At 38.9% G+C, this 24,657-nt stretch overlaps 7 protein-coding genes across 7 annotated transcripts; 2 read left to right on the forward strand and 5 right to left on the reverse strand.

Moving 5' to 3' along the window:
• Positions 1 to 187: 187 nt before the first annotated feature.
• On the reverse strand, positions 188 to 3,388 carry KQ657_004866 (uncharacterized protein; the record flags this gene model as incomplete). The annotated part of the gene is made up of 1 exon (XM_043195532.1): positions 188 to 3,388. One exon carries the CDS (start codon positions 3,386 to 3,388, stop codon positions 188 to 190), a length of 3,201 nt encoding a protein of 1,066 aa, XP_043049705.1.
• Positions 3,389 to 4,670: 1,282 nt separating this feature from the next.
• KQ657_004867 (uncharacterized protein) lies at positions 4,671 to 5,435 on the forward strand (the record flags this gene model as incomplete). The annotated part of the gene is made up of 2 exons (XM_043195533.1): positions 4,671 to 4,677; positions 5,242 to 5,435. The coding sequence occupies 2 exons, from the start codon at positions 4,671 to 4,673 to the stop codon at positions 5,433 to 5,435; spliced, it is 201 nt and encodes a 66-aa protein (XP_043049706.1).
• Positions 5,436 to 7,157: 1,722 nt separating this feature from the next.
• KQ657_004868 (elongation factor 1-gamma) lies at positions 7,158 to 8,626 on the reverse strand (the record flags this gene model as incomplete). Its single annotated transcript, XM_043195534.1, has 2 exons — positions 7,158 to 8,344; positions 8,620 to 8,626. 2 exons carry the CDS (start codon positions 8,624 to 8,626, stop codon positions 7,158 to 7,160), a joined length of 1,194 nt encoding a protein of 397 aa, XP_043049707.1.
• A 705-nt stretch (positions 8,627 to 9,331) lies between these two features.
• On the reverse strand, positions 9,332 to 13,906 carry HSL1 (protein kinase; the record flags this gene model as incomplete). Its single annotated transcript, XM_043195535.1, has 1 exon — positions 9,332 to 13,906. One exon carries the CDS (start codon positions 13,904 to 13,906, stop codon positions 9,332 to 9,334), a length of 4,575 nt encoding a protein of 1,524 aa, XP_043049708.1.
• A 2,049-nt stretch (positions 13,907 to 15,955) lies between these two features.
• Positions 15,956 to 18,103, forward strand: KQ657_004870 (uncharacterized protein; the record flags this gene model as incomplete). The annotated part of the gene is made up of 1 exon (XM_043195536.1): positions 15,956 to 18,103. One exon carries the CDS (start codon positions 15,956 to 15,958, stop codon positions 18,101 to 18,103), a length of 2,148 nt encoding a protein of 715 aa, XP_043049709.1.
• A 49-nt stretch (positions 18,104 to 18,152) lies between these two features.
• KQ657_004871 (uncharacterized protein) lies at positions 18,153 to 20,276 on the reverse strand (the record flags this gene model as incomplete). Its single annotated transcript, XM_043195537.1, has 1 exon — positions 18,153 to 20,276. One exon carries the CDS (start codon positions 20,274 to 20,276, stop codon positions 18,153 to 18,155), a length of 2,124 nt encoding a protein of 707 aa, XP_043049710.1.
• A 1,078-nt stretch (positions 20,277 to 21,354) lies between these two features.
• On the reverse strand, positions 21,355 to 23,826 carry POX1 (fatty-acyl coenzyme A oxidase; the record flags this gene model as incomplete). Its single annotated transcript, XM_043195538.1, has 2 exons — positions 21,355 to 23,501; positions 23,820 to 23,826. 2 exons carry the CDS (start codon positions 23,824 to 23,826, stop codon positions 21,355 to 21,357), a joined length of 2,154 nt encoding a protein of 717 aa, XP_043049711.1.
• Positions 23,827 to 24,657: the final 831 nt, after the last annotated feature.

The raw sequence follows: 24,657 nt of genomic DNA on the forward strand, positions 1-24,657 counted from the left end.
CGTTTGTTTACAAAAATAGTTATTGTAGTATTGTTTGATCACGTGCATCATATTAGGGCTTAAATTGTACATTGATATCAGGAAATTATATGCAGTGAAAACAATGCCGTATACTCTATATGGTAGTATAGTCTTATACTATTCAAACATAGTCTACGCTGTACTTGTACTATACTTGCTATGTATTCTACTTGGTTCCACATCGACAATTGCAATCAGGAACTGGACAAACATAGTGTTTGGAAAACCATTCCTCGGCATGATACGAATGATACCCGTGACTGCAGTTCAAACAGAAACTAAACCATTCCCGGAACTTATTCTCTATTTTATTCCCTAAGGTTGTCTCGGGAAGAGTTTCATTGGTTTCCAAAGGTATAGGAGTTCCCAAAGATAATAAGCAAATAGAACATCGTGGTAATGGTGCTCCACAATGTGGGCATACTTTGAAATCTGTTGGTTGCTTACGAGAATTCACCAGGTTCATCTTACTGAATTGCTTGATTAAAAGTGGATTATTATTCCCTCCATTTCCACCAGTACCTCCTACTCCTCCTGCTGCTGATCCTCCTTGTCCTCCTACTCCTCCTCCTACTCCTATTCCTACTCCCACGGTCTTGGACTTTCCGCCTGAGGACCTGCCTTTGGCGATGTTCTTATTACACCGAATACATTGAAGATATACTTGCTTAGGCGGTGGAACAATGGTAACTTCTCCGGAACTGGCCTTGGAGAGTTTGGCTCTAGCAACATCGAACTTGGCTCTAAACTTGAATAATTTCCAGCTATTCAAAAGTTCTCGATATGAATCGGCCCAATGTTCAACTCTTTCATCTATAAAGTATCGTGGACATGCAAATGCCCCAATTAATGCGGCAGTTTGAATGTCACTGGTTCGGTCAACATAACTCAGTAATAACGTAACTCCTCTAGGAGTAATTCCAGTCAATATTAAACCTTCAAGCTCACCTTTGGTAACCACTGTCTCAGCGACTCTCCTCAAGTAAACTGTTAAATCTTTATCCGAAAGAAACCGAAGTGCAATCCCAAGTCTCTCTCGTAACGGTAAAGAATGTTCATCAAGTACATCCCACCAATCGTTATCTGCAATGAAAGCAAATATAGCTCTCAAATAAGGATCATCTAAATCACTAGCCATTTTCCGACATTGATCTTTCCATGGACTATTGAAATGAGAATCTTTATAAGCCAAATAACCTGCAACAGCTGTTGACATTATCCTTAATCTTTCCTTGGTTGAACTGGCCAAAATTTCAATGGCTCGGGGAACATCTCCATAGAAAACAGCCCAGCCAGCAGCCTTTTCAACAAACCCTAACTCAATTAAAAGATTGAGTCTTTCATCAAGTTCTTCTTCTGTAAAGTACCATCCTGAAACCATTAAACAAAGTTTCCGTTGGGACTTCTTCTCACTGGAGTTATGGACATTTATCTTTGCTGTTTTACCTTTCTTACTAACAATAGATTTGACGGCTTGAGAAAACTTCTCGTCTAATGTTTCAATGTTTGTGTTTTTAGGCATCATACTAATGATTTCTTCTCCTCCTTCCCAAATACCTAGGACTCCTTGAAATCCTAAGTCTATTCCGTCACTAATCATAGTGCCTTTATCTAATGACCTTTTGGCAAGACTAATCCATTTCCATGTGTTTCTTAAGAATAATTGTTTACTTAAAGCATTTGTATCTTCTAGAACCAGAATATTGTCTTCACAATTAACACCATAACCAAGCTTTGCTCTATGACGGATAATGTGGCATATATCAGTGGTGAAAACTTGTTCAACACTCAAGAATCTCGTTAAAGACAAGTAATTTTCTTCCTCTTCAAACTCTTCTTGGAAGCTACTTCCAAGTCTCCCTCTTGATACCGTGCGAGCATTACTATTCTTTGAAAATGATTGAGTACCATTGAACCCTGCAACACTTTCATCATCAACTACTGATGATCCTATATCTTCAGATAATTCTGTTTCACTTCCCCTTCTGAGGTCATCTAAGGGGTCGAACCTTCCAGTGGATTTCTTGTCTGAGTCTTTTGTAGGACCTAAAGATTTAGGTGAGTGATGGTGATCACTTAACAAATTTGTATTAGTAGCATCGTCTTTACTATTAATAAACATAGATTCTGCTCCTTCAGGACCCACAAATGTAAAAGAATTGTATGAATTGAAATCAATACCTTCAATACTCTCAACAACTGGCATTCTGAAAACTGACCCACCTTGTCTCATACAAACAAAATTGGTAGATGTAGTACTAACAGTATCGGGAGAATAATCAAACGATATAACTCTTTCGTAATCGGTTTTTATTTCCAAGACAATGGAAACAAGCAAAGAATCCTCATTACTTTTGTATAAGTTGTATGCCTGAGCTTTCAAATTCTGAATTGAGGGATCATCTTTAGTGAATTTCTTAACGTTTGGGCTTGTGGTAAATCCAGGAACGGCATTAACTACGCCAGTGTTCCATCTTCTTATCAAATCTCCATTGAAAAGGGCCGCAAATTCACCCTTTCTGATGGTTGAGTGTCTAATGCAAGTGTGCAAGTTCCGCTTAGAGGTACCATCACTAAGAGACTTTTCAAATAGTAACACTGGAGTCTCTGAGGCACTGGAACTGGTCATTGTACCGCTCTTGGTGCCATTGGTATTGAATTTTCTTCGATCCCAAACAACCAATGTTCCATCGTCACCATAAGAGGTGAAATAACGAGAGTCAAACGGATTAACTGTAGGACCAAATGGGTATTTAGTTGACAAATGAAATGTGGGAAGTTCTTGACGAATGTCAACTTCTCGAATATATTTGTAAGCCCCACAAAGCAAACTTGTTTCCTTATCCGGATAGAATGCAGTTGATAAGATTGGATCATTCGGAAAGAAACTATGAGTAGGTGTCCTCTTAATATCATTCAGACTCAATTCAATGTTACCACCTCCTGTCATACCACCTCTTGAGAACTGTTCCAAGTCCCAAATCTGAAGGGAACTATCAATACGACCTTTATCAAACCCCGCAGCCACCAAGTTCTTACCGTTGAATGAAAGAGAGTTACATGGTCGTTGTTGTTTTGGTCTTAGCTTTACAACAATGGAAGGATTGTTTATATCGAAAATAGATACTGTTCCACTCAATGACCCTACACCCATCAATCCTTTGTGACCTGTAGAATATGATGTACATTGGATGTTATCGAATCCTCGTTGCTCCACAAGCTTCACCATGTCATTGGTCTCGTTTCTTAAGGGATCATCATGCGTCGTCTGATACACAGAGACCTCATCACCTAATGGTGATACCGCAATGAACTGCTGCTCATAGCCGTCGTCCCAGCCTAGGGCTCTGACAACTGTCCCGCTCATTGAAGAGTATGAAGAAGTGTGTAGAGTATGAAGGTAGTAAGTGAAGTTTAGTTGTACTTCATAAATAATTGATCCTTGCACGACTCAATTGCAAATCGCCACGGTTCCTGCTACCTATATCTATTACGACTATTCTTACAGCTTTAGTCATAGATTAACGGTATATAAAAAGTTACTAACATCCACAAGTCCACGTATATTCCGTATGGTTATATTTTCTTCCCACCATACACATCCACCGTTATCCCGTACACCATGGCCCTTGGCTCTTTTTCCAAGTATTCATACTTCTTTGAGGTTTACTATGAATTTTACGCTTAAGAGGAACAACTCCCTTTACTTTAATCAATGGCTCACGTCTTTGTTAATCCAAAGTAAGATTTAAAGCCAATCTAATCTAGTGCATTGAGTCTTTTTCGATGCACTCATTGCTGATCGTCGTTGTGATTATCGCACCATCCATATTGAAGTGCTAAACTAGCCCACCTAAGTATACTCTTATAATCTTTTTAACAGGGCAGTAATTATATTATAATAGCTTAATTATCATCTCCAAGTCCAATTTAGATCTTTTTAACGTTTTGGTTATATTCCACATTTGTAATCATATCCAATTCAATATGTTTGATGCTGTCTTATTTCCTTCGTGTGTGAATCAATAATGTTGTTTTCATATGAGCTATCAGTAGATGCCATTGATGATTGATTACACCAAATATACTCGAACATAATTTGTATTATTACTAAGTAGCATTCTTAATATTAAACTCAGGTTTTCACGATTCTCCTTTTCTAATTTCAGACAGAAAGCACTGTTACAGAATAATCATCTTTTTGACCTCATCTTCGTGGTTCTACTCTGCAACACCTTATTTATTCATCAAGGGTCCAGTATCTTTCTTCATTCGTCGCTCCAATACTTGAGATAAGCCGTACTAGTATGTTCTAAGTACCGATTGTAATTTTTAATGTATAGTCTTTCCTATTTGAGTAAAGAGTGACTGATATGGGATGTTTATCAATGCATTGATTTTCAAAGTAACATTTGTACTTTTTGTGCAAGTTCTCGTATAATTTTACGACATGGGGAGGTTTTAGTATTGTTAAGTATACATTAAAAGCTACATCAACTGCTTAATATATGGCCTGGTAGAGATCATAGTGAATTATAAAAAAAAGTATTAATAAATCATTACTATTTATATGACGACTGCTACATGAAGTATTAATGACCTTATTCATTACTACTACTGCTACTAGCACCACCACTACTATTATAAAAATGGGTGGTTATTTTTACTATAGCTGCTGGCTGTGTGGATAATCATAGCTATTTCCTAACGATTTAAGCAACATTTAGCCACTTGCACAAAGAATACTTCTTTTGTTGTTCCCGTATTGTTGATCTCCATCTCTAATTCTGACATCAGGCCCAACATGTGCCACCATTATGGAACGTCATGCTGTTTTGTTCGATCTTGGTTGGCAACCATTCTCTTCTATCATACTCCAACTCCACATGATATGCTACAGTTCCAAAATACCTGCTCGAAGTAAATGGAGAAACTTCCACTTCATAAGTCAACGATTCTTCTCCTGGAGAATCCAAGTGAAAAGCAAAGTCAGCACAACGAGTCTTTTTCCACTAGGTCTTATCCCAGCATTATATTGAAATCATGTACTAAAGTGGTATGATTTGAGGGAGTACTGATTTATATCATAGCTTCCTATCTATAGATACTCTGTCCTTTGAAGACTTCGCAAATATTTTTACACATTCTTTCTTTCGAATATGAGCATCACAATAAAAGAATATATTATATAAATATGTAAATCAATGTAAAATATAGAAGATCAAACTAAAGTTAAAGATAATATCAGAAAGTTAGGGTATAGAAAGATAGATAAATTAAATGATGAAAAATACGTAGAAATAAACTATTTAGGAAAAGAAATGTATCCTAAATCTTCAGTATTAGTATATCAAAATATCAAAAACTATCGCTCCTGTGACCAAATTCCAAAAAGAATGGATCCAAAAACCTAAATCTTTTGGGATCGTCAAAGTAAGTGGCCCTCTCATTATTCAATAATTCCTTTTCCAAGGTAAAATGACTTCTATAGTATCTTTTCCTGTTAAAATTACGGGGCTTTAGTGCCAATAGGAGGTATCCTTGCTACTTGAACCTTTAAAAAAAATTATACTTGTATTATTTTAAACTCAAGGTCTTTGCTTATTTCAGTCTTTCAGTCTTACACCCAGGATATATCCCACCCTGTCCCACCGCCATAGTATGAGTTTGACCTCCAAGGTAATAGTATATTTTTGACCACTACGTGCCACAATTATATAACCTATATTCGAACACAAAGACAATCCTGACACAAAGAATATTTAATACATTCATATTTGTTTTGAACACTTCATTACATCCATCTGCGAGTAAAAAGAATTCAGGGTAAACAACATGAACTAAAGAGCAATGTAAAATTGACGCAATTTTAATACAGCCGAGTATTATTTTTCACTTTGTTCTATCTGAATATGCTTCTCTATTTTTATTTTTTGTAGCCATTTCGAAATTGCATCTTGAGTAATTATTCCACAATTCTCTCCTTAATTAAGTGGTGGAGTTCTTTTGACCATAAAAGTAAAGTTTTGTCTTCTGCTATAATGATTGTGACACTTTACTAACTTTGCAACTTTCTACCCAAATTCTAATATGCACTTAGCATAAGTCCGTTTAAGACTAATAGCCGATAAAAAGGTTTTTGTTGGACCTCCTGGTTTAAAGCGTTCAAACTATTAATAAGATTTAATTCGTGTTTACTGCATTCGTACAAACGGTCGATTTCAGGATACCTACGTCCACTATTAATTTCTAATTAACTTCAAATTTGGGAGAATTCACAGTTCTTAGTATCATTCAGGAAAACTCACTGGTTCCTTCTGTAATCATTGCTACTGAATGTCATTACATTAGACATATATATCAAGTGGTCTACCAGTTCTATTGTCCAATGATACAACTTTCTCTTCCTCTGTTTCTTCAGGATGTTTATACGACAATATAAATCGCTTTTTTCATAATACAACTCATAATGCTTGTGAGTCTTTATAAATCCTCTCTGACAATGAGGACAGCGCCGTAATAGTTCTTTAATTCTTGTTTGGTGGTTGACAGCCCCTGGAAAAAATTATCCACTCTCACTAGGAGCGATTGACTTTGAATTGTAACTTTGATAATGCATGTACCGTATAATACTTGAGGTTGGAAGCTAGTTGTAGAGGACGTAACCTTACATTAAAGCCCCGTTTTCGTGCGTTAAGTGTTACATGCATTTACCACATGCACAGAAGTTTCGGTTTTTTGCGAGTTTTTGCAATATTCATTGATATCACTTCCACGCGATTCAATTGTAAGATGGCAATTTGTAATAACTAATCATGCTATTATAGTTTCCCGATAGGAAAATAATTAAAACTTTATCAGGGTAATCTCTGTCAATAACGTTATAATACGGTTTTATTACCATTCTTAGAACCACAAAAGAGTTAAAACTTACCCTGTTGTGAAATAGAACAACAAGAGCTAACATGTAATTGAGAACCATAGGCCCCAGGATACCACCATGGATCCACCAGTATATGCTGTAGGTACATGGTTTTACAAAGAAATTGGCAGAAGACAGAGGATGGACTGCTTACTTTTTCAAAAAGAAATAGAACAATATCAATGTAAACTAACATAACCTTTTATCTAGTTGCTTATTTAAAGACCTTACCATCAGCAATTACCTTCTTTTCTCTGTTGACTATAACTGGTTCGTCCCAAGCAAACATGTTTTCAATAAACTTCCTATCTTTATCGTTTTCTGGGTTCAACCTGGTGTAGTTATAAGTATCCCAGTCAGGTGCAACATCAAAAGCTGGGGCGTATTCTTGACCTCTGATCAAGAAAGCACCAGTGATACCGTTGTCATTGTCAACACCGTATACAACCAAGCAACCAAACAAGTACTTAGTGGAAGCAGACAATCTGGCGAAGAAACCACCAATTTGGTTGTTGGTCATGAAGGTCTTTTCCAATTCATCGTTGTACTTGTAGTCAACCTTCCACAAGGACCATTCTTCAGGATTCCATTGGTTTTCCCAGAACCATGGAATGGCAACTGGTCTAGTTTCTTCGTTAGAGTAAACTCTCTTCCAGTTGTCCAAGGCATTGCTAGGTTTACCCAACGATTCCAATGGGTGCTTTTGCTTCTTTTCTTCAACTGGAACGTTTTCAAATTTAGGGACGGCCTCCTTCTTTGGAGCGACTACCTTCTTCGGAGGTTGGTAAGTCAATGGTTCAGCAGCAATCTTAAACTGAACACCTTCAAAGAAAGAGTTTTTGGAGACTGTCAAGAACCATCTGTAAACAGAAGGGTACTTTTTGGTAAATGGATTACCGCCAACAGTGGCATAAACACCTGAATAGTAGTAAGCATTAAGTACATCAGCAATGGAAATACGTTCACTGACCAAATAGGTGTAGTTTGCCAATCTCGTTTCCAAAATACTAGTGAATAGTTCGAGGTTGGCCATGCTTTCATCATAATCCTTCTTCTTATAAGGACAAATACCCACAGCCATCATGAAAGGGTATATGTAAGAAGGCAAGACTTCGATTTGACCCCATAATATGTACTTCAAGATTTGAGCGTTTTCCCAAGGGTTGATACCTAACAATTTCTCGTCTTCAGGAACTAGAGAACACAAGTAGATCAAGATAGCTACAGACTCGCATATCTTTTCACCCTTGGAGGTAACCAATGCTGGTCTTTTCTTGAGAGGGAAGTCAACAGCGAACGTCTTGCTAAGTTCATTGGTGACATTGATGTCAAGCTTGAAATAGTCGACAAAAATCATCAAGAACTTATTTCTTGGTGATTCGGGTAAAACGTATAGAGTATCTGTCATTGTGTGGTAGGAATTGTTAGCGCTATATCTAAATAATATCTAACGGTGTTCACTTTTGCATCAAATGTCTGAACTAAATGCCAACATTCCCTCTCGCAGCAACCATCCGTTTCTACATATTATCTTAAGTAACAAACGACTGAAATATCGAGGAATTCCAACCTTTAATGTTTGTCATTGTTCTTCTGGTAAATGAGAAAAGGAAACACTTTAACTACTGTATTTAAATGGAATTATTGTTACATTCGATCCAAGTTCTAGCAAGTACTTAGCATAAGGTCAAAGAAGCCTTTTAGCCTGTATTTTGCCATGTTTCTCCTAAATCAAAGACTTCAAACTATTTGAATTTCCACATGAGTCGTCTGCGCATCTCTAGTGCCTGCAAACAGCTTTAACATTAAACTGGTTTCAAAAGTTGCTAGATTTAACGTGTAGGGTATCATTGTCAGCTTCTCGTTGATATAGTCCAGCAAAAAATCCATTCTTTCGTTCTTATTATCGTTTCTACGGATAGATACTATATTTGCTAAGTTGACAAAAGTGATCACGTCTGTGATATGACATTTTCATCCTCTGCTACAATAATCTAATGTCTCTATTGTGATACAGCAACTCATAGCCTTACATTTAAGCCCCGATTCCATGCCTGCCATTAAGTTTCGCAGAATTTACCACATGCATTCCAGAATTTACAATATGCGCGAGTGTTCGTATAATGTACAAGTAAGAATAAAGTAGTTTATATTAGTTAATCATGATAGTATAACTTCTTGCACTCTAATCATATATTTTATTGCAGAGTCCGCGACATGACGGTGTTATAGTATGGTTTCATCACTATTGGCAGACAATAAGTGACGCCCACATTACATATACATGAATGCATGCTGTATGTTGTAATAACTGGAGTCTCGTAATGATTGCTGAGTATTAGTACCTACAACTCTTCTTATCTTAATGGTATATATTAATGAAATGAACTAACCTTGGGTATCAATCTCTGCCTTCTTTACCAAATAGGCAAGAATATTATATAATGTATCAAAGGACTTGGAAGAACCCTTGACTTTGAAAACATGAACCACACAACTATTAATCAAATCCAAAACATCAATCTTAAACTTAAGATTCCTTCCAAAAGCAGAAAGTGATGGTATAACCCCGGTGATAACACAAAACTCTTCATCAATATCAACTTCACTGATTGTGCCCTCCATAAGCTTCAATTCCAAATGGTTACGGAATACTTTCATCAATTCCTCAGATGCTAATGCCGAATGAATCTCTTTGGTAGGCATAATGGGTGCAGAAGAATACTCAGTGCCCAAATTAATTAAATCTTCTCCACGAGACGCAAGTGTCATAGGCGAAGCTTCACTGGATTGCATCTCCTGTGAATGAGGTGAGTTAGTCAACGAATTGAAAAACTTCTTGAACCAATTGGTCTTCCGAGGAACATTAGGATCATACCCAACTCTTGATGTAACGCTGATACGGGAAAACCTATTGGTTTTCTTTCCATTTTCAGATCCTCCACTGCTACTACCAAGCGATATTGGTGTTCTTGGTGATCCCGCAGCCATCAGATGTTGTGGCTTGGGTGGAGCATTTCGTTTGGCCTTTAAACTCAATTTCCGGAATATGGTAGATGCTTTGGTTCCCTCCTTCTTAATTGAAACAGGCGGGAGTAAAGGCTCTTTAGTATCAACAACAATTACCTCTTTGTTGAAATCAACGCCTTTAGTGCCGCCACGTGGTGGTGTCTTCTCATTATCGACAAGCTCAAGCGATAACTTTTGAGTACTGAATATCTGCTGTGATCCAGACTTCTTGGTAAATGATAAATTATCGGAAAACTGTGGAACAACGTGATGTTGATGTAAATCATCTTCGGTAAGATCACTATCGCTAGCATCATCGCCAAATTCGTCATCTTCTTCTTCCTCTTCTTCTTCCTGTTCATTGTAGGTATGTGACAGAGAGTTCAATGCAGAATGAAGCTGTTCATTCTTAGACTCATTTAATGTTGACTCTGAAAGCGATGCTTCATCCAAGATATTTGTTGGTTGGTATGTGAATGTATTTTCGCTGTCATTAGCATTCCTATTGTTATCTAGATATTCTCTGGAATTGTTGTTACTGGACACAACACGAGGGTTTGAAGTATTCAACTTTCCAACTTGAATATTACTGCTGCTAACAATGTCAAAGTTTGTAAACTCGGACATATTGGTGTGTGACATCTCAACCAAGGATTTATTCTTCGAGTGGTGGGACATATTATAAAGAGTCATCACAGGGCCATAGCTCGTAGAATTCAAGTTCTCCAGCACGACATTAGCCATTAATCTCGATGTAGTGGTGTCATGATTCAGCGATTCAGACTGAACATTTGTAAAGCTATCGCCATATTCAGAAGAGTTGAGGGTGGTTGATGCAATTGCTCCAGTTGTAGAACTATCTAATACTCCAATACCTAACCCAAGGGAGTCTTGTTTCTTCTCACTGGTCAGAGTCGATCTTACCAGATGTGATTTGGAATGATGATGATGGTGAACAACTGTTCCAGTTTCCGAGGGAAGACGAATACCACTAGGTGAATCATCTTGATACGCCAAGTTCATACCACTTTCAGAGGACACTACGACAAATTGCTCTTCATGTCTAGCGGAAGATGATTGTCTCAGATGAGATTTGGATTCTATTGGTGGTGGGGTAGTAGACTCTGGTACAGACGTCATAAGTGACTTTGATTCCGCTTCCTGAAGGAACTTCGTCATTGAAAACCTCGAGAATCTTACATTAGGAATCAAGTCAATCTTGTTATTATTAGCTGCTGCTGCTGAACCTTTGGTAGATTCGGAAGAAGTTGTTGCTTGACTTTCTTTATTTGTACCCTCTAAAGGCTTTAATAATTGACTCAAGTTTCTGGAACTGGAAGTTTTAAGTGCTCCACTGAAGCGTGAAGAAGATAATTGAGGAGCTGCAGGAGGCTCTAATGTTACTGATGATTCCGCCAAGGGGACTTCCTCATCAAAATCTTTTGGCTTATTTGAGTCATCCCCAGATTTACCGGTAAATTTGGTATCATCGAAAACCCTTTCATCATTCTTCTTATCTTCAATTAAATCAGGTAACTCTGACAAACGCAGTACCTGTGATCCTTTCAAGTCAATGCCTAGTTTATGCAAAACCGAAGATGCCTGGGTATCCTGAAGCTTCTCGTTGCGTCTCTTTAAAGATGCATATGAAGGTGTAGTGTACGTTTTGGCTCTCAAAAGAGAATTCTGTCGTGGGTCTAATGACGAAAGGCCACCAGTATTATAAATGGGTTCTGTGACGTTCCTGTGACCCTGTAATTTAGCAAGAGCTTCCTTTTGCTTCTCCAATAACACGATTGATTGACGTTTTAATTCTTCATGTTCTCTCCCTTCTAATATGTCTTCAATTTGTCTTCCAAAATTAAATATAGACATTGAAGTCATATCTCTTGCGATTTTCTCCTTAGTAGGTGGAGCATCTTGTGCTTCCCCCTTTTGTTGTTGATGACCTTGTGTTTCTGTAGTTGAAATTTCCTTTTCGTTTTTTTGTTCAGAATCAGATTTGAGTGCCTCCAAAAGATTCACATTCTCATTAACCAAACTGTTCAACGTTCTGGTACTTCCCGTTTTCTTCATAACTATCTTCCTTTTATTGAACGAATTTGAAGCTTTGAAACTAAGGTTTCCTTGGGGATCCTTAACCTTAGTTGGAGACGCAGTAGTTGTCACAGTGTTGGTGATGTTGGACAATATTTTCTTTGAAGGCGATGCATGGTTGGTTGTCACTTTGACAGTGTGGTGAGGCGTCTTTGCTTGGTGTGTAGGGTGTATTGTAACCAACTTTGTTGGGGAATAGCCTGCTGATTTTGTGGGAACCGGTTGCTTTGGGGGAGGGTCCAGCGGAGGTGAAGTGATGAATGTTTTCAAATCTCCAGTTAGATGGTCAACTAAAGTGGTTCTGGTAACTGATGCAGACTTAGGTAAAGATGGTTGCTTCTGATTCTGGTTCTTATCAGATGGGAAGCCGTCCTCAGTATTTGGTAAGGCTGGAGACACCGCATGTTCGTTTCTATACTTCATAAGTAAGAAATAAAACATCTTTTCGGAACAATTTGCAGGTGAAAGTAACTTCTTGATAATTGTCTGTTCATCACAATTATGGAATAGAACAGACAAATTCTTTAAGATTTCCTTATCGATTAAATCAACTGAATCAATTGGTTTCAAGTTAATACGTTTGAAATCAATGGAATTAAGATATGTGCCATTGTTGGTCAGTTTTGAACGTGGTTGTGGTGGGTCAGGATATTTGGTAAGCAAAGGATGTTTCAAAATTCCATCGATAGTGATTCTATCGTTAGGATTAACCTTCAACATTTTGGAAATTAAGTCTTTAGCTTCCCAAGATAATTCTGGAGGCATGAGAAACTTACCATTTTGAACCTTAATAAGTAAATTCCGTATATTTTCATCATCAAATGGTAAATGGCCAGTTAAAAGAGCAAACAAAATAATCCCACAAGACCAAATATCTGATGGTGCACCATGATAATTCTTACCAGCGACGATTTCTGGTGACGCATAATGAGGAGAACCACAAGAGGTTTCTAATAATTTTTCACGAACTTCTAAGGCAGCCATACCGAAATCAGCTATTTTAATTACTTTATCAAAATCAAGCAATAAATTTTCTGGTTTCAAATCTCGATGACAAATATTAAATTGATGGAGATAAGAAATCCCATTAATAATTTGTTTAAAATAGTTGATTGCTTCCAGTTCATTCAACTTACCTCTTTTGATCAAATAATCAAATAATTCGCCACCCTCTATATATTCAAGAATTAAATAAAGATCATTTTTGTTTTCCCAAACATCATAAAGTCCCATGATGTTAGGATGCAGAATTAATTTCATAATGATGATTTCTCGTTCAATTCCATAGGGCAATCGATCCAGTTGGCCATCTCTCTTATATTTTGGATTTTCCAACTTTTTGAAGTTAGATTTAGGTACAATCTTAACCGCAGCCAACTTCCCAGTATGGACATTCTTAGCGAGACGCACTCTACCTGTTGAGCCTCTTCCCAATGTTCTCCCTAATTTCCAAGGACCCACACGGTTCTGAGTCTTACGTTTCTTGGTAGAATTATTGGTTATGGTGGATATCTGAGAGAGTCTCTTTGTGGCATTGGTCACTGATTGGACAACACTATCGATGTTACTTATGTTGGCAGAGTCTGGCGAATCACCCGAATTCACAACGTTGACATTGGTCAGCATCAAAGCATCAAAGGCAGAGGCTGACCCTTGCTCAGCTGAAACTGTAGATGATCTATTTGAGTGAGCACTTGAAATCACCGTTTCACGCCTTGCGCCTCGGGAGCTTGTGCCTGTGCCTGTGCCTGTGCCTGTGCTGTTGTGGTTTGGATGCCGACGAGCAAACTGAGAGTCAGGAGCAGGAGCCAGACGACTATCTAATGGAAGTAGAAGGGAGGCCGTAGCCGAAGACATGATTGGTTGGAATTTTAGCCGCTGTTAATAGTCAAAATAGAGCAGGTTAAGACTAGCAGTAGCAAAACAATAATCAACTGTAAACCACGGTTTCCGAGTGCAATAAACGAATGTATGGGCAATGCAATGCAATGAATGAAGCCTGGAGGAGTCACTGGAACCTGGTAGTAGTAGTAATTTACTGAACCTTACGTGAGGAGGAAGAATAAAACACTAAGAATTATCAACAACCAGAACTCAGCTAAATCAAACCAAACCAAAACCAAAAGAATCGTAATGCAGACACAAAATGAATGTATTTGACTTCTTAACTTCTCGTGTTTGCTGGTAAACGTTGTTGTTTATTTAGCAGTGGTTGTGGTGGTGGATGAAAGGTGTGAATGGCGTTTTTGGCGTTGAAATTTTGTTTATTTTGTTCCTGTATATAGAGTCGCGAAAGAGAAAAAACTTACGTGAATGCTAAGGAGACGGACTGCACGCAAGCCGATGTTTCATGAGAGTTACGTGGAGTTTATAAGGAGCTTTAGACGGATCTATGGGATTAAATATGTAATATATGGTAGTTGCTGACACTAGAAAATATTAAGGCAATAATATGGGACTGATATGTTAATTAGTAACTATTTAATTGAATTTTTGGTTCGTGCACTACTGATTGTACTAATAGAAAGAGAAAGTTTTATGGTCGGAGACGAGACGAGATAAGACATTTATATAGTGTTGCTCTTCTTCTCTCTCACCTTCCTCACAGTCAATATTTTACAGCGTAGACATACTCATTTAAACCAGACATACTCTCACTCAAAACATTAAACTTATTAATACTCCACTCTGGTAGTGCTCCTGTATGCCCCGAACACGAATTCCTGTCGACCAACCTTTATATAAGCTCGCTTGGTGTAGATAGAGATCAAGTTTGATAACTCATTGTTGATCTGACAAATCCATCTAGTGTCTAGTAATACGCACTGTTAGGGAATCGATGCCATGTAGCCTTACGGTAAGTATTTTAGTCCTCATTGATCTTCAATCTGTAGATATGCAATGACAATGGCAATGGTATATCGACCGCTAGGTTGATTGTGTAAGCCCTTAATAGTTGTTTGACATTTATATGTACGATATAAGCCTTAGTAACTAAGTTGTATCTTTGTGGTAAGATAGGTCCCTCGTTAGAAGTTATTATTGAGTATACCCAATATTGTGTTTAAAAATGACCTATTCTTTGTAAAATTCATACCTCCACACCCGAACACCAAAATGTCTCTTTTGGGGGATGCAAACTGTTTTAAATATCTGGTTGCCCTGCTTTGTTCTAAAGCCTTTTCTTCTTAACTCAAGTGTAACATCAGAATAATCCCCTTACATCGGCACTAACTTCATGTAATTACTATTGATCTTGCTTACGAGTTTGCACAGTATTATTCTTATTTGTTTCAAGTGGTGAATGTGAGAAGTGTAAAGAAAGAATCCGGTATGGTTTCATCTCGTCTTCGCTTGCATGCAACTTAGCGGCTGTTTTCTTGGAGTACAATAGCAGAACAACGATGTCATAAACAAAGGGGATCAAAATTGGGCCTAATTAGGCCTCGTAATCCCGTTAAAGGCGTACAATATCATTATTATGCATACGAATGTAACGTAAATCATCTACATCAATAAAATAACAATAAAACTCTTGCTCATATTCATCATTACCTGATAGTATAACCTTTATAAGTACCGTTGATGAAAGTGATTGAGTTGCCTCTGGTAGATTTGAGGATTACCACTAGAGACAAAAAGAAAACTAAATATAAACAGCTAGCAACATTCCAAGATCTTCCTGAACTAGCTCTTGTAGTTATACTTGGACTATTGAATATAGATGATACGGTTAACTTGGTTACTACATACCCTAAACTAGGTCCCTTGGTCTTTAAGCTAACATACTCAAGCATTCACGTCACTGACAAGGAATGCTTCAGACCAATTGAACTCCCTAAGAATGTAACCACCTACAATGTTCTTGGTGATTATATTTATCTTCATACACCATCACCCAACATAATGCATCCTACAGTCTATCTTAACTTTATTCGTTCCTATAGCAGAGCTTATGAGCCTAAAAAGCTCCGCGTTGATTCGGTGGAAATGCTCTGGAAATTGTACCATGAGGCACCCAAAACACTAGATGCCCTCCAATCAATTGAAGTTGATGGCATAAACCTCCAAGACCTCCCAACAGTTCCGCAGTACCTTCTTCCAGCTATAAAAGCAGGTTCTAAGTTTGCAATAGCTCCAGCAAGAACAGGCAAAATTTCAAACTTACCACGAGGAATACAGAGCCTTGAAGTGGATGCAAGTGTGATTAATATTGCAAATTGTACCCCCCAATTAGAGTCCAGTTCCGAATTCAATGGTTCCCCAGCGTCGTCCTACAAGAAGAGCCCTCTGTTCGTAATCAAGGCAAAACACCTAAAACATCTTGAGTTCGTTCAAAAGATTCATGATAATGATGAATACACCCAGACACCAAAGCTTCCTAGACACCAAAGACTGACATTCCCTCCAGTTCAATTCTTATGCAACATTATAACTCTTAAAATTGACTTCCCAATACTGGATACCACGTTATGGGCAATGCCACTTGCTTCCATTCAGAGTTTGGCCAACTTGAAGTCTTTATACGTTCGAGCTGGAAGCTTTCTCTGTCGCAGCTGTCTCTATTTAAAGTTACCACCTATGACTAGAAGCTTAGAGATAATTAACAACGAATCAGAGTCCAGAACAACTGTGGTCGACCACATTTCGTTGGATCTTGGGTATTTGAACCATCTCGACTATTTAAGCATAGTTGATGACTTTTCTGTAACCAACTTAATACTTCCAAACCAACTAAAGGAGTTACAGTTGAACTTAATAAACCAAACAGAAGACATGGACAGATGGTCCTTACCAAGACAACTCTCAAGTCTCATTCTACATTTGAAGAAAGTAAGAACGTTGGAACTTCATTTACCCAACCAAATCCAAAACTTAGCCATACTAACTCCATTAAGAAGTCTACATTCACTGGTCAAACAACTCACTATGCTTGAGAATAGTGTGATTGCCATAACAACAAACGGTACGATCTACCTGTTACCCCAGGAGTACCAACTATTATCTGTACGACAAAAGCAATTCGCTTGTATAAATGTTGAATCGATTCAGCTAGTACATGAGTTCAATACCCATGGAACCAGTTTCTGTACGGTATCATTTTATGAACTGGAAAGTAGTTGGACCAGGAGGTTTCCCAAGTCATTTACAATCCCACTATTTGAATTTGCATTATCAGGAGTCGGTTTGCTTCTACCTGAAAGTACTGTTTCCCTTCGACTCACTCATAGAGGGAATGACCAGGATGAGCTAGCAAAACTAAGACTCCCAGTGAAATTGAATACGGTTCATTTCAATGGATTTTATACACCCGTCAAGCTACTTCCCTTAGTTGAACACTCCGGCTTAAGAGAACTAAGAATAGCAATCATGCCAGATATAAAGCTCAATAAGAGCTTTGAACTACCACTGTCATTGGAGAAACTCTACTGCAAAACCATCCCCCACACTCTGAAGCTTGGAATACTAACGAACCCGACCTTCTCCAAAACTTTCGACATTTCCAACTGCAGAGAGTTGAAGTCTATAGTTATATTGGACTACAAGGTTAAAATCATATTGGATAACTTCCCTCGACTCGAGAACCTTGAACTTAACGTTGGAACTATGGATTTCGGGGTGCATGCCTCCACTTTTATCAATTTACACAGCTTATCTTTGCCAGTGTATGCCACTAGTTACAAGACTATAACAAGCATGATTCCACTACTTAAGGGTCTCTTCCGATTACATTTGACTGTAACCGGTAAGCAGAAGGTGAGAATGATGGACATAAAAATGCCGCCCAAATTGAAATACTTATGTTACGAGAACTCCAAGCATTTCTTTGTCAACTTGGAACTATGTTCAAGACTAATGGTCATTCACTTTGTGGGTATGGAAATGGATAAGGAGTCTATGATCAACTCGCTTATGTCTCTACCCGATAGAAATCGTTTATGCTTTGTACAGAGTGCCACAAGAGAGGCAGAGAAATGGTTAGCCAAACTGCTGAGGCTAAAGTTGAAGAACATCAGTAAAGTGCCCACATTCTTTAACTTTAATAATGTCTGATAATAGTTTATACTATTTGAATAATAATAATAGTAAATATAATGGGTGCTCACTTTGATAAAATAGATCTGGCTTCTTCATTCTTCTCAAATCTGTCCCTCTCTTCCAAACTTTGTCTCTTCAACATGGCTTGCAATGCATCGTTATAAGGAGCCTTCAACTCCTTTTGTGGAGGATTTTGTTGCTTTACAACGTTGAAGAAGTTCTCGTACACATTACCGTCGTAGTTACCCAAAGCAGAGTTGATAATTCTGTCTGGCATTTGGAAGGCATCGGTGTATGTGATAACTTGACTTCTAACTTTAGCACAGTAATCAGGAATCAACTCGTTTGTGATGGCCTTCTTCAATGGACCATTGATAACTCCATAGCCAATGAATTCAGAACTAAATGCTTCCAAAATGGAGTGCAAAATGTACAACTTGACAATGTTGGTCAAGAAGGGCTTCAATGAAGCATCAGCCTTCTTGAAATCAACAAGGAAGGTCTCCAACATGTATTGGTGAGTTCTGAGCTTAGACAACAATACTCTCTGGTAAGAAATAGCATCCCAGTCACCGCCATTTTGCTTCAATAAGTCTAAGCAATAAGACGAGATACGAATAATTAAAACTTCCAAAGCAGTCAACACCTTCTCGGGGTTAGCAGCATCTTCTGCTGAAGTTAACAAAGCAGTTTCTCCTAAAGCTTGGGCACCAACGTTCAAGAATGCCATGGTTCCAACAACCTTCTTATTCTTGATCAAAACATCTTCCACGTTCTTAATAAGAGTACGGCCACAACTCATGGCCAAAACATTGTTATCACCTTCCCAAGTCATCTGCACAGACCAATCAGAAATGATCTTACCAAAACCAGCATATCCAGAGTACCCATGACCACCACAGGCTTGTCTGGCTTCATGCAAACAATCAGCTGCCAACCAGGTACAAGAAGACTTGAGAGAACCAGAATCGTTGAAAACAGATTTGGTTTGTACCAAACACTTGTTGATGGCCTCTTTATCATTCTTATCCAAGGCATCATCCATGTCATCCAATAAGGTATCATGCTCAATTTCCAATCTGTTACTACCTACAGCCATTAAATAAGCCAACGCCAAATAAGGCAACAAACGACGTTGATGCAATGGATAGTTGATCAATTGGCTCTCAACGTTTTCTTCATTTGGTCTCTTGATTGAGGGTTTGAACTGTCTTCTGGCAACGGCATAACGTAAGGCCACAGTGATGAAACGAGCAATGATACGGTAAGAGTCAATAGCCATGAATACCCTACCATGCAAAAGGGAGATATAGGAAATTTGCTCCAATGGAGGCAAAGTAACCTCACCTTCTTTGGAAACCTTACACCATTTCTGCAACATGAAAAAACGGGGGATTCGGACTTTAGAGAATTGAATCCAACCGTTATCGATACCATCACGACCCATCTTAGCACCAATATCTCCGATACTAACACCGGGGTTTAATTCGTGGTTAGTGTCCCTCAATGGGACAACAAACGTCTTAACACCGTAATCTTTGCCCTTGACGATCAAACGAGCATAGACAACACAGTGAGTGGCCGAATGGGCAGCACCACCGATCCACCACTTTGTAGCACCAATGTGAGGAGTGTTAATGACAAACTCGTCTGTTTCAAGGTCAAAGGTGGCTGTGGTTTCAACACCAGCAACATTGGAACCGTGACCCAATTCTGTCATACCAAAACACCCGTACATCTGTTTGATAAGACCGTTTTGACGTTTGTCGTTCCAGAAGTTGAATTGAGCAGCAGAACCATTACCCTTGATACATCTGAGGAACAAGCCCAAGTTGACGGAGATACGAACCCCCAATGAAGGATCAAACGCAGTCACAATGTTCAACCGTCTCATAAAATGATGATAGTCTTCCAACTCAGCGTAGCGAGCCATCCGATTGATTCGTGCAGCCACACGAGCTCTTGCATCGGGTTTAGTTTCATCGTACTCCTGGAACGTAGGTTGGAGAACCACGTCTCTTTCCATCTGTTGGAACAAATCAAGCACTTGTTCACTCTTAGCAACCAGGCCCTCCAAAAAGACATTCATAAGTCTTGGGTCGAATGCAGCCGAGGCTCTTTCCTGAGCCAATGACTCAGCGGGTTTGGGTCCCTTTAATGAGTCAACAGAGTTTGTAGTGTAAGTCATCGTATACAATTTGGTAGCAACTGAAATAGACCGGCAATTCAGTTATGCTATAGTGATGTGATACGTCGAAAGATGAGGCACAGAGTGGGAGACTCAAGTTATTTATATGAAAAGATGATACCGAAATGTGGGGTAGGATTTCGACTCCGATAACATGCAGGTCTAAATCAAGGGTACCACTTGGATCAATTACTTACCTTATTAGCTACGTTAGAAGAGTCAGATTAACCGTTGAAATCTCGGCAATAAGATCGGCAGTAACTTAACAATGTTTGAGATATATTTGAGTTTTTAAAGTGCCAGAAGTGTTGTGTATTGGCGTAAGTGACGAGCATTCACTGAAATTTTTCACTTTGGCACATGTAGATTAGTGTCATGTCCGAAAATAAGACAACAACAGTCAATATTGGTACTACAACGACCGACAATTGGTTTAGGAAAGAGATCAGCCCACTAGGTGAATAATTGGTCATTACCGAATCCGTGGAGAAGCGTAAGCGCACTGTGGCCATGTAGCCATGGAGTGAGCCCACGTAAGAGCCTACATAAGTGGGGAGGGGGGGAAGGGGGGAAGATAAGATACGATATTAAACCCGGTTAAGCGTAAAAGCTGCACTATACTACTTGAAGAACGACATGACTTCATGAAGAACGACATGACTAAATGACGAACTACACGACATTACCAAATCATCGTATCTGCTGCTATTGATCTTCTCTTTACTGCATGATTCAACCAATTGACTTAAGCTAGTGAAATGTTACACAAGAACCAGCCAGGCTATCCGTGGATCAACATATAGCAGGTGTACAGCACTAAACCAACGGCCCGACAGAGTGTGTTACGAGATTACCCCCACCCCTCATCGGAACTTCCATGTGAAGTGGCTCTCGTTACCCGGACATAGGACACCTTAGCAATGAGCTTCACTCAGCTCCACGGATATCTTCCTAACTGTAGCTGCGGTTATACATACTACGGTTGCCAAAATTCTGATTCTAACCATTCATTCATGACTTAAACAATAATAATATATAAACATGGAGTATATAAAAAAGCCTTTTTTCGTACATCACCTTAATCCTCTTCATCATCAACCTTAACAGACAAGATCTCTTCAGCTTCTTCAGACTTTTCACCTCTGTCTCTAACTTCCAAGGTTTGTCTTCTCAACATGGCTTCCAACTTGTCAGAATAAGGAGCCTTGAAGTTTTCTGGTGGGTTCAATTGCTTAACAATACGGAAGTAGTTTTCATAAGTGTTACCATCGTAACATCCCAATCCAGAGTTGATCATAGCATCAGATTGTTGGAACCCATCGGTTAATCCAACAACATGAGGTCTGATTTCAGCACACAATTCAGGAATAATGGTAGCATTCAAACCAGAAATGAATTCTGGGGAAACAGCCTTTTCAGCCAAAAAGATACCGGCATATCTGTCAAACACTTGAGTAGCACCATGTAAAGCACCTAAAGTGGCCAAAATAGGGTTGACTTCCTTGTATGAGTTTTCATTCAATCTTTCAGAAAATTCCTTCAAAAGGAAATGGTGACACTTCAACTTGGAAAGGTTGACCAAATCGTTACCAACAACACCATAGTCCATGCCGTTGCCTTCAACGATCTTGGCGGTACGAGCAGCCAATCTAAGGATGGCAAGCTCGATAGCAGCCACAACCTTCTTCAAGTCTCTAGCATCCTTAACATCTGTCAAGGCTGGCTTGTCGTTCAAATGTTGCTTAGTGTGAGTCAAGAAGGAAGTGGAACCATAAACAACCTTATCTTCCTTCAAGACAGCTAAAGAGTGCTTGACAATTGGCTTACCAATGTTAAGACCCAACACGTTGTTATCACCTTCCCATGTACATTGAACAGCCCAATCAGCGTAAGCCTTACCGAAACCAGAGTAAGCAGAGTAACCGTGACCACCACATGCTTGTCTACATTGGTCAATGGCTTCAGCAGCCAACCAGGTACAAGTAGACTTCAATGAACCTGAATCAATGAACAATGACTTCATTTGACCGATACACTTTTCAATTTCCTTAGCATCGTCATTGTCGACAGCATCCTCCAAGGCTTCAGTAGTCTCGTTAATGATTTGATCAATTCTATAAGAACCAGCAGCCATAACGTAGGCTGCAGCCAAGTATGGTAACAAACGACGTTGATGCAATGGATAGTCAAGCAATTGAGTTTCCAAAGCATCGCTTTCCTTAGCCTTGAATTGTCTTCTACCAATGGCATATCTCAAAGCAATGGTAGAGACTCTAGCAGTCATTCTGTAAGAATCATTGACCATCATAACTCTACCACCTAACAAGGCAGAATAGGACAATTGTTCCAAAGGTGGCATCTTAACAGTACCATTTCTAGAGACCGTACACCATTTTTGTAACATAAAGAAACGGGGGATTCTAACATTAGAAAATTGAATCCAACCGTTATCGATACCATCACGACCCATCTTAGCACCGATATCACCAACAGTGATACCTGGGTTTAATTCGTGGTTAATATCTCTCAATGGGACCACAAAGGCCTTGACACCGTAATCCTTACCGTCAACAATTAAACGGGCGTAAACTGAGGAGTGGGTGGCAGAATGAGCAGCACCACCAATCCACCACTTTGTAGCACCAATGTGAGGAGTGTTAATAACAAATTCGTCGCTCTCCTTATCAAAAGTAGCGGTGGTTTCAATACCAGCAACGTTAGAACCATGGGCCAATTCAGTCATGGCAAAACAACCGTAAATGTTACGAATGTAGGCACAATTTTGATCTAAAGCCCAAAACTTCAATTGTTCGAAAGTACCACTACCTCTGACACAAGAAAGGAACAAACCCAAATTGACACCAATTCTGGTCATGACTTGGGGGTCGAAGACAGACAAAATGTTCAATCTAAGGTTGAAATCAGAAAAGGATTCAACTTCGATATACTTAGACAAGCGATTGATCTTATCAACAGTGACATCTCTTTGTTCAGCTTTGGACATATCGTACATTCTTGGAGAAGAAGTCAACACTGGATCTCTTTCAATTTGTTGCACAATTCTCTTAAAAGACTCGGATTTTTCCTTGGAACCTTCAAGAAACTCGTGCAATCTGTTAGGGTCAACAGTTTGCTTTCTTCTTTCAGCTTGCAACAATTCACCAGGGTTGGGAATGTTCTTGGTGTCTGAAATCACACCAGTGGTATAAAATTCTTTCAGCATAACTTTTGTCAATGATAAAATTTAAATATTCAGTAGCTAACACCAGTGTCACGCTTACTAATAAAAATAGCTTTGAAAAGAGGTGTTCAAATTTTCTTACAACGTGGGAATCCAAATGCCTTTATATATTTTCATTTGCTGCATACGCAAGCATCTGAAAGGTCATAGACAATTATTCCGTGTGGAGTAAAAGTGCCAGCGGACAGCCTTTGTGGTATGATAAAAGTGTGGGGGTTTTGTGTCACCGATTTGTGCCGAGGAAGCGTATCGCGAACTTCAGCTGATGGTTGACTACTCTGGAAATAGGTTGTGATAACAACTGGGCATGAAGACGGAAATAAGAACGATTAAGGTCTTCATGAATATGAATCATGGTGCTTGGAAGTAGTTACTACGACATTTACTAAAGGGACACTTCTTGTGCGTTGTATCTTGTGACAAACTGTTGGTTCCATTTAGCATATGATAGTCTTACCCTTTTAGGAAATAACAGTCGTTTCAAATATATCATTTAATTTTTCACTCACATAAGGTCGCCTACTTATTGAGCTTTATTAGTATAATTGCAAAGACATTCCTAATCGTAATAGTAGCGTAGCAGCAGCGGCCGTAGTGTAGCTGTAGTGTACCATTAGTTGCAGTAATATCTTCTATTTGGTACAAACTGTTCAAACGCTACGTAGACAATTTGGTGGTATGGGTTACTCAGCTGCAGTAAAACCAGTAATACGTTTGTTATGTCTGGCGTGACATTCTCCCCATCATCAGAAGTATTCTGGGCTCATCACTCGGTTTCAATTAGTGGTTGTGAAACTGAACCGGACCCAAGTCATATGCCCCTCTAAAATTACGGTGCTACCATTAGCTTTTTGCCCCCCGCTATTACTGGAGGCTCGGTACCAGGGAGTAGCGGGGCACACACAAGCTGCTATTACTGCAATTAGTAGCGTTGATGACCCCTCGGTTTGCTTCTCGTACACTAGTGCACATGACCTGATTGTAGCGTGTTCGGAGTATTCTTTTTGTAAGAGCATGGAGTAGTGCAGAAACACTCTAATGAACAGTTTGGAGTGGAATGTACTATAGTGGATTAGACTTTTAATGTTGGTGTTTGACGTACGTACTTTAATCATGGGTGACTACAACACTCACCCATCA

Source organism: Scheffersomyces spartinae, assembly GCF_019049425.1.
Source record: "Scheffersomyces spartinae strain ARV_011 chromosome Unknown scaffold_8, whole genome shotgun sequence".
In the NCBI taxonomy this organism is placed as follows: Eukaryota; Fungi; Ascomycota; class Pichiomycetes; order Serinales; family Debaryomycetaceae; genus Lizanozyma; species Lizanozyma spartinae.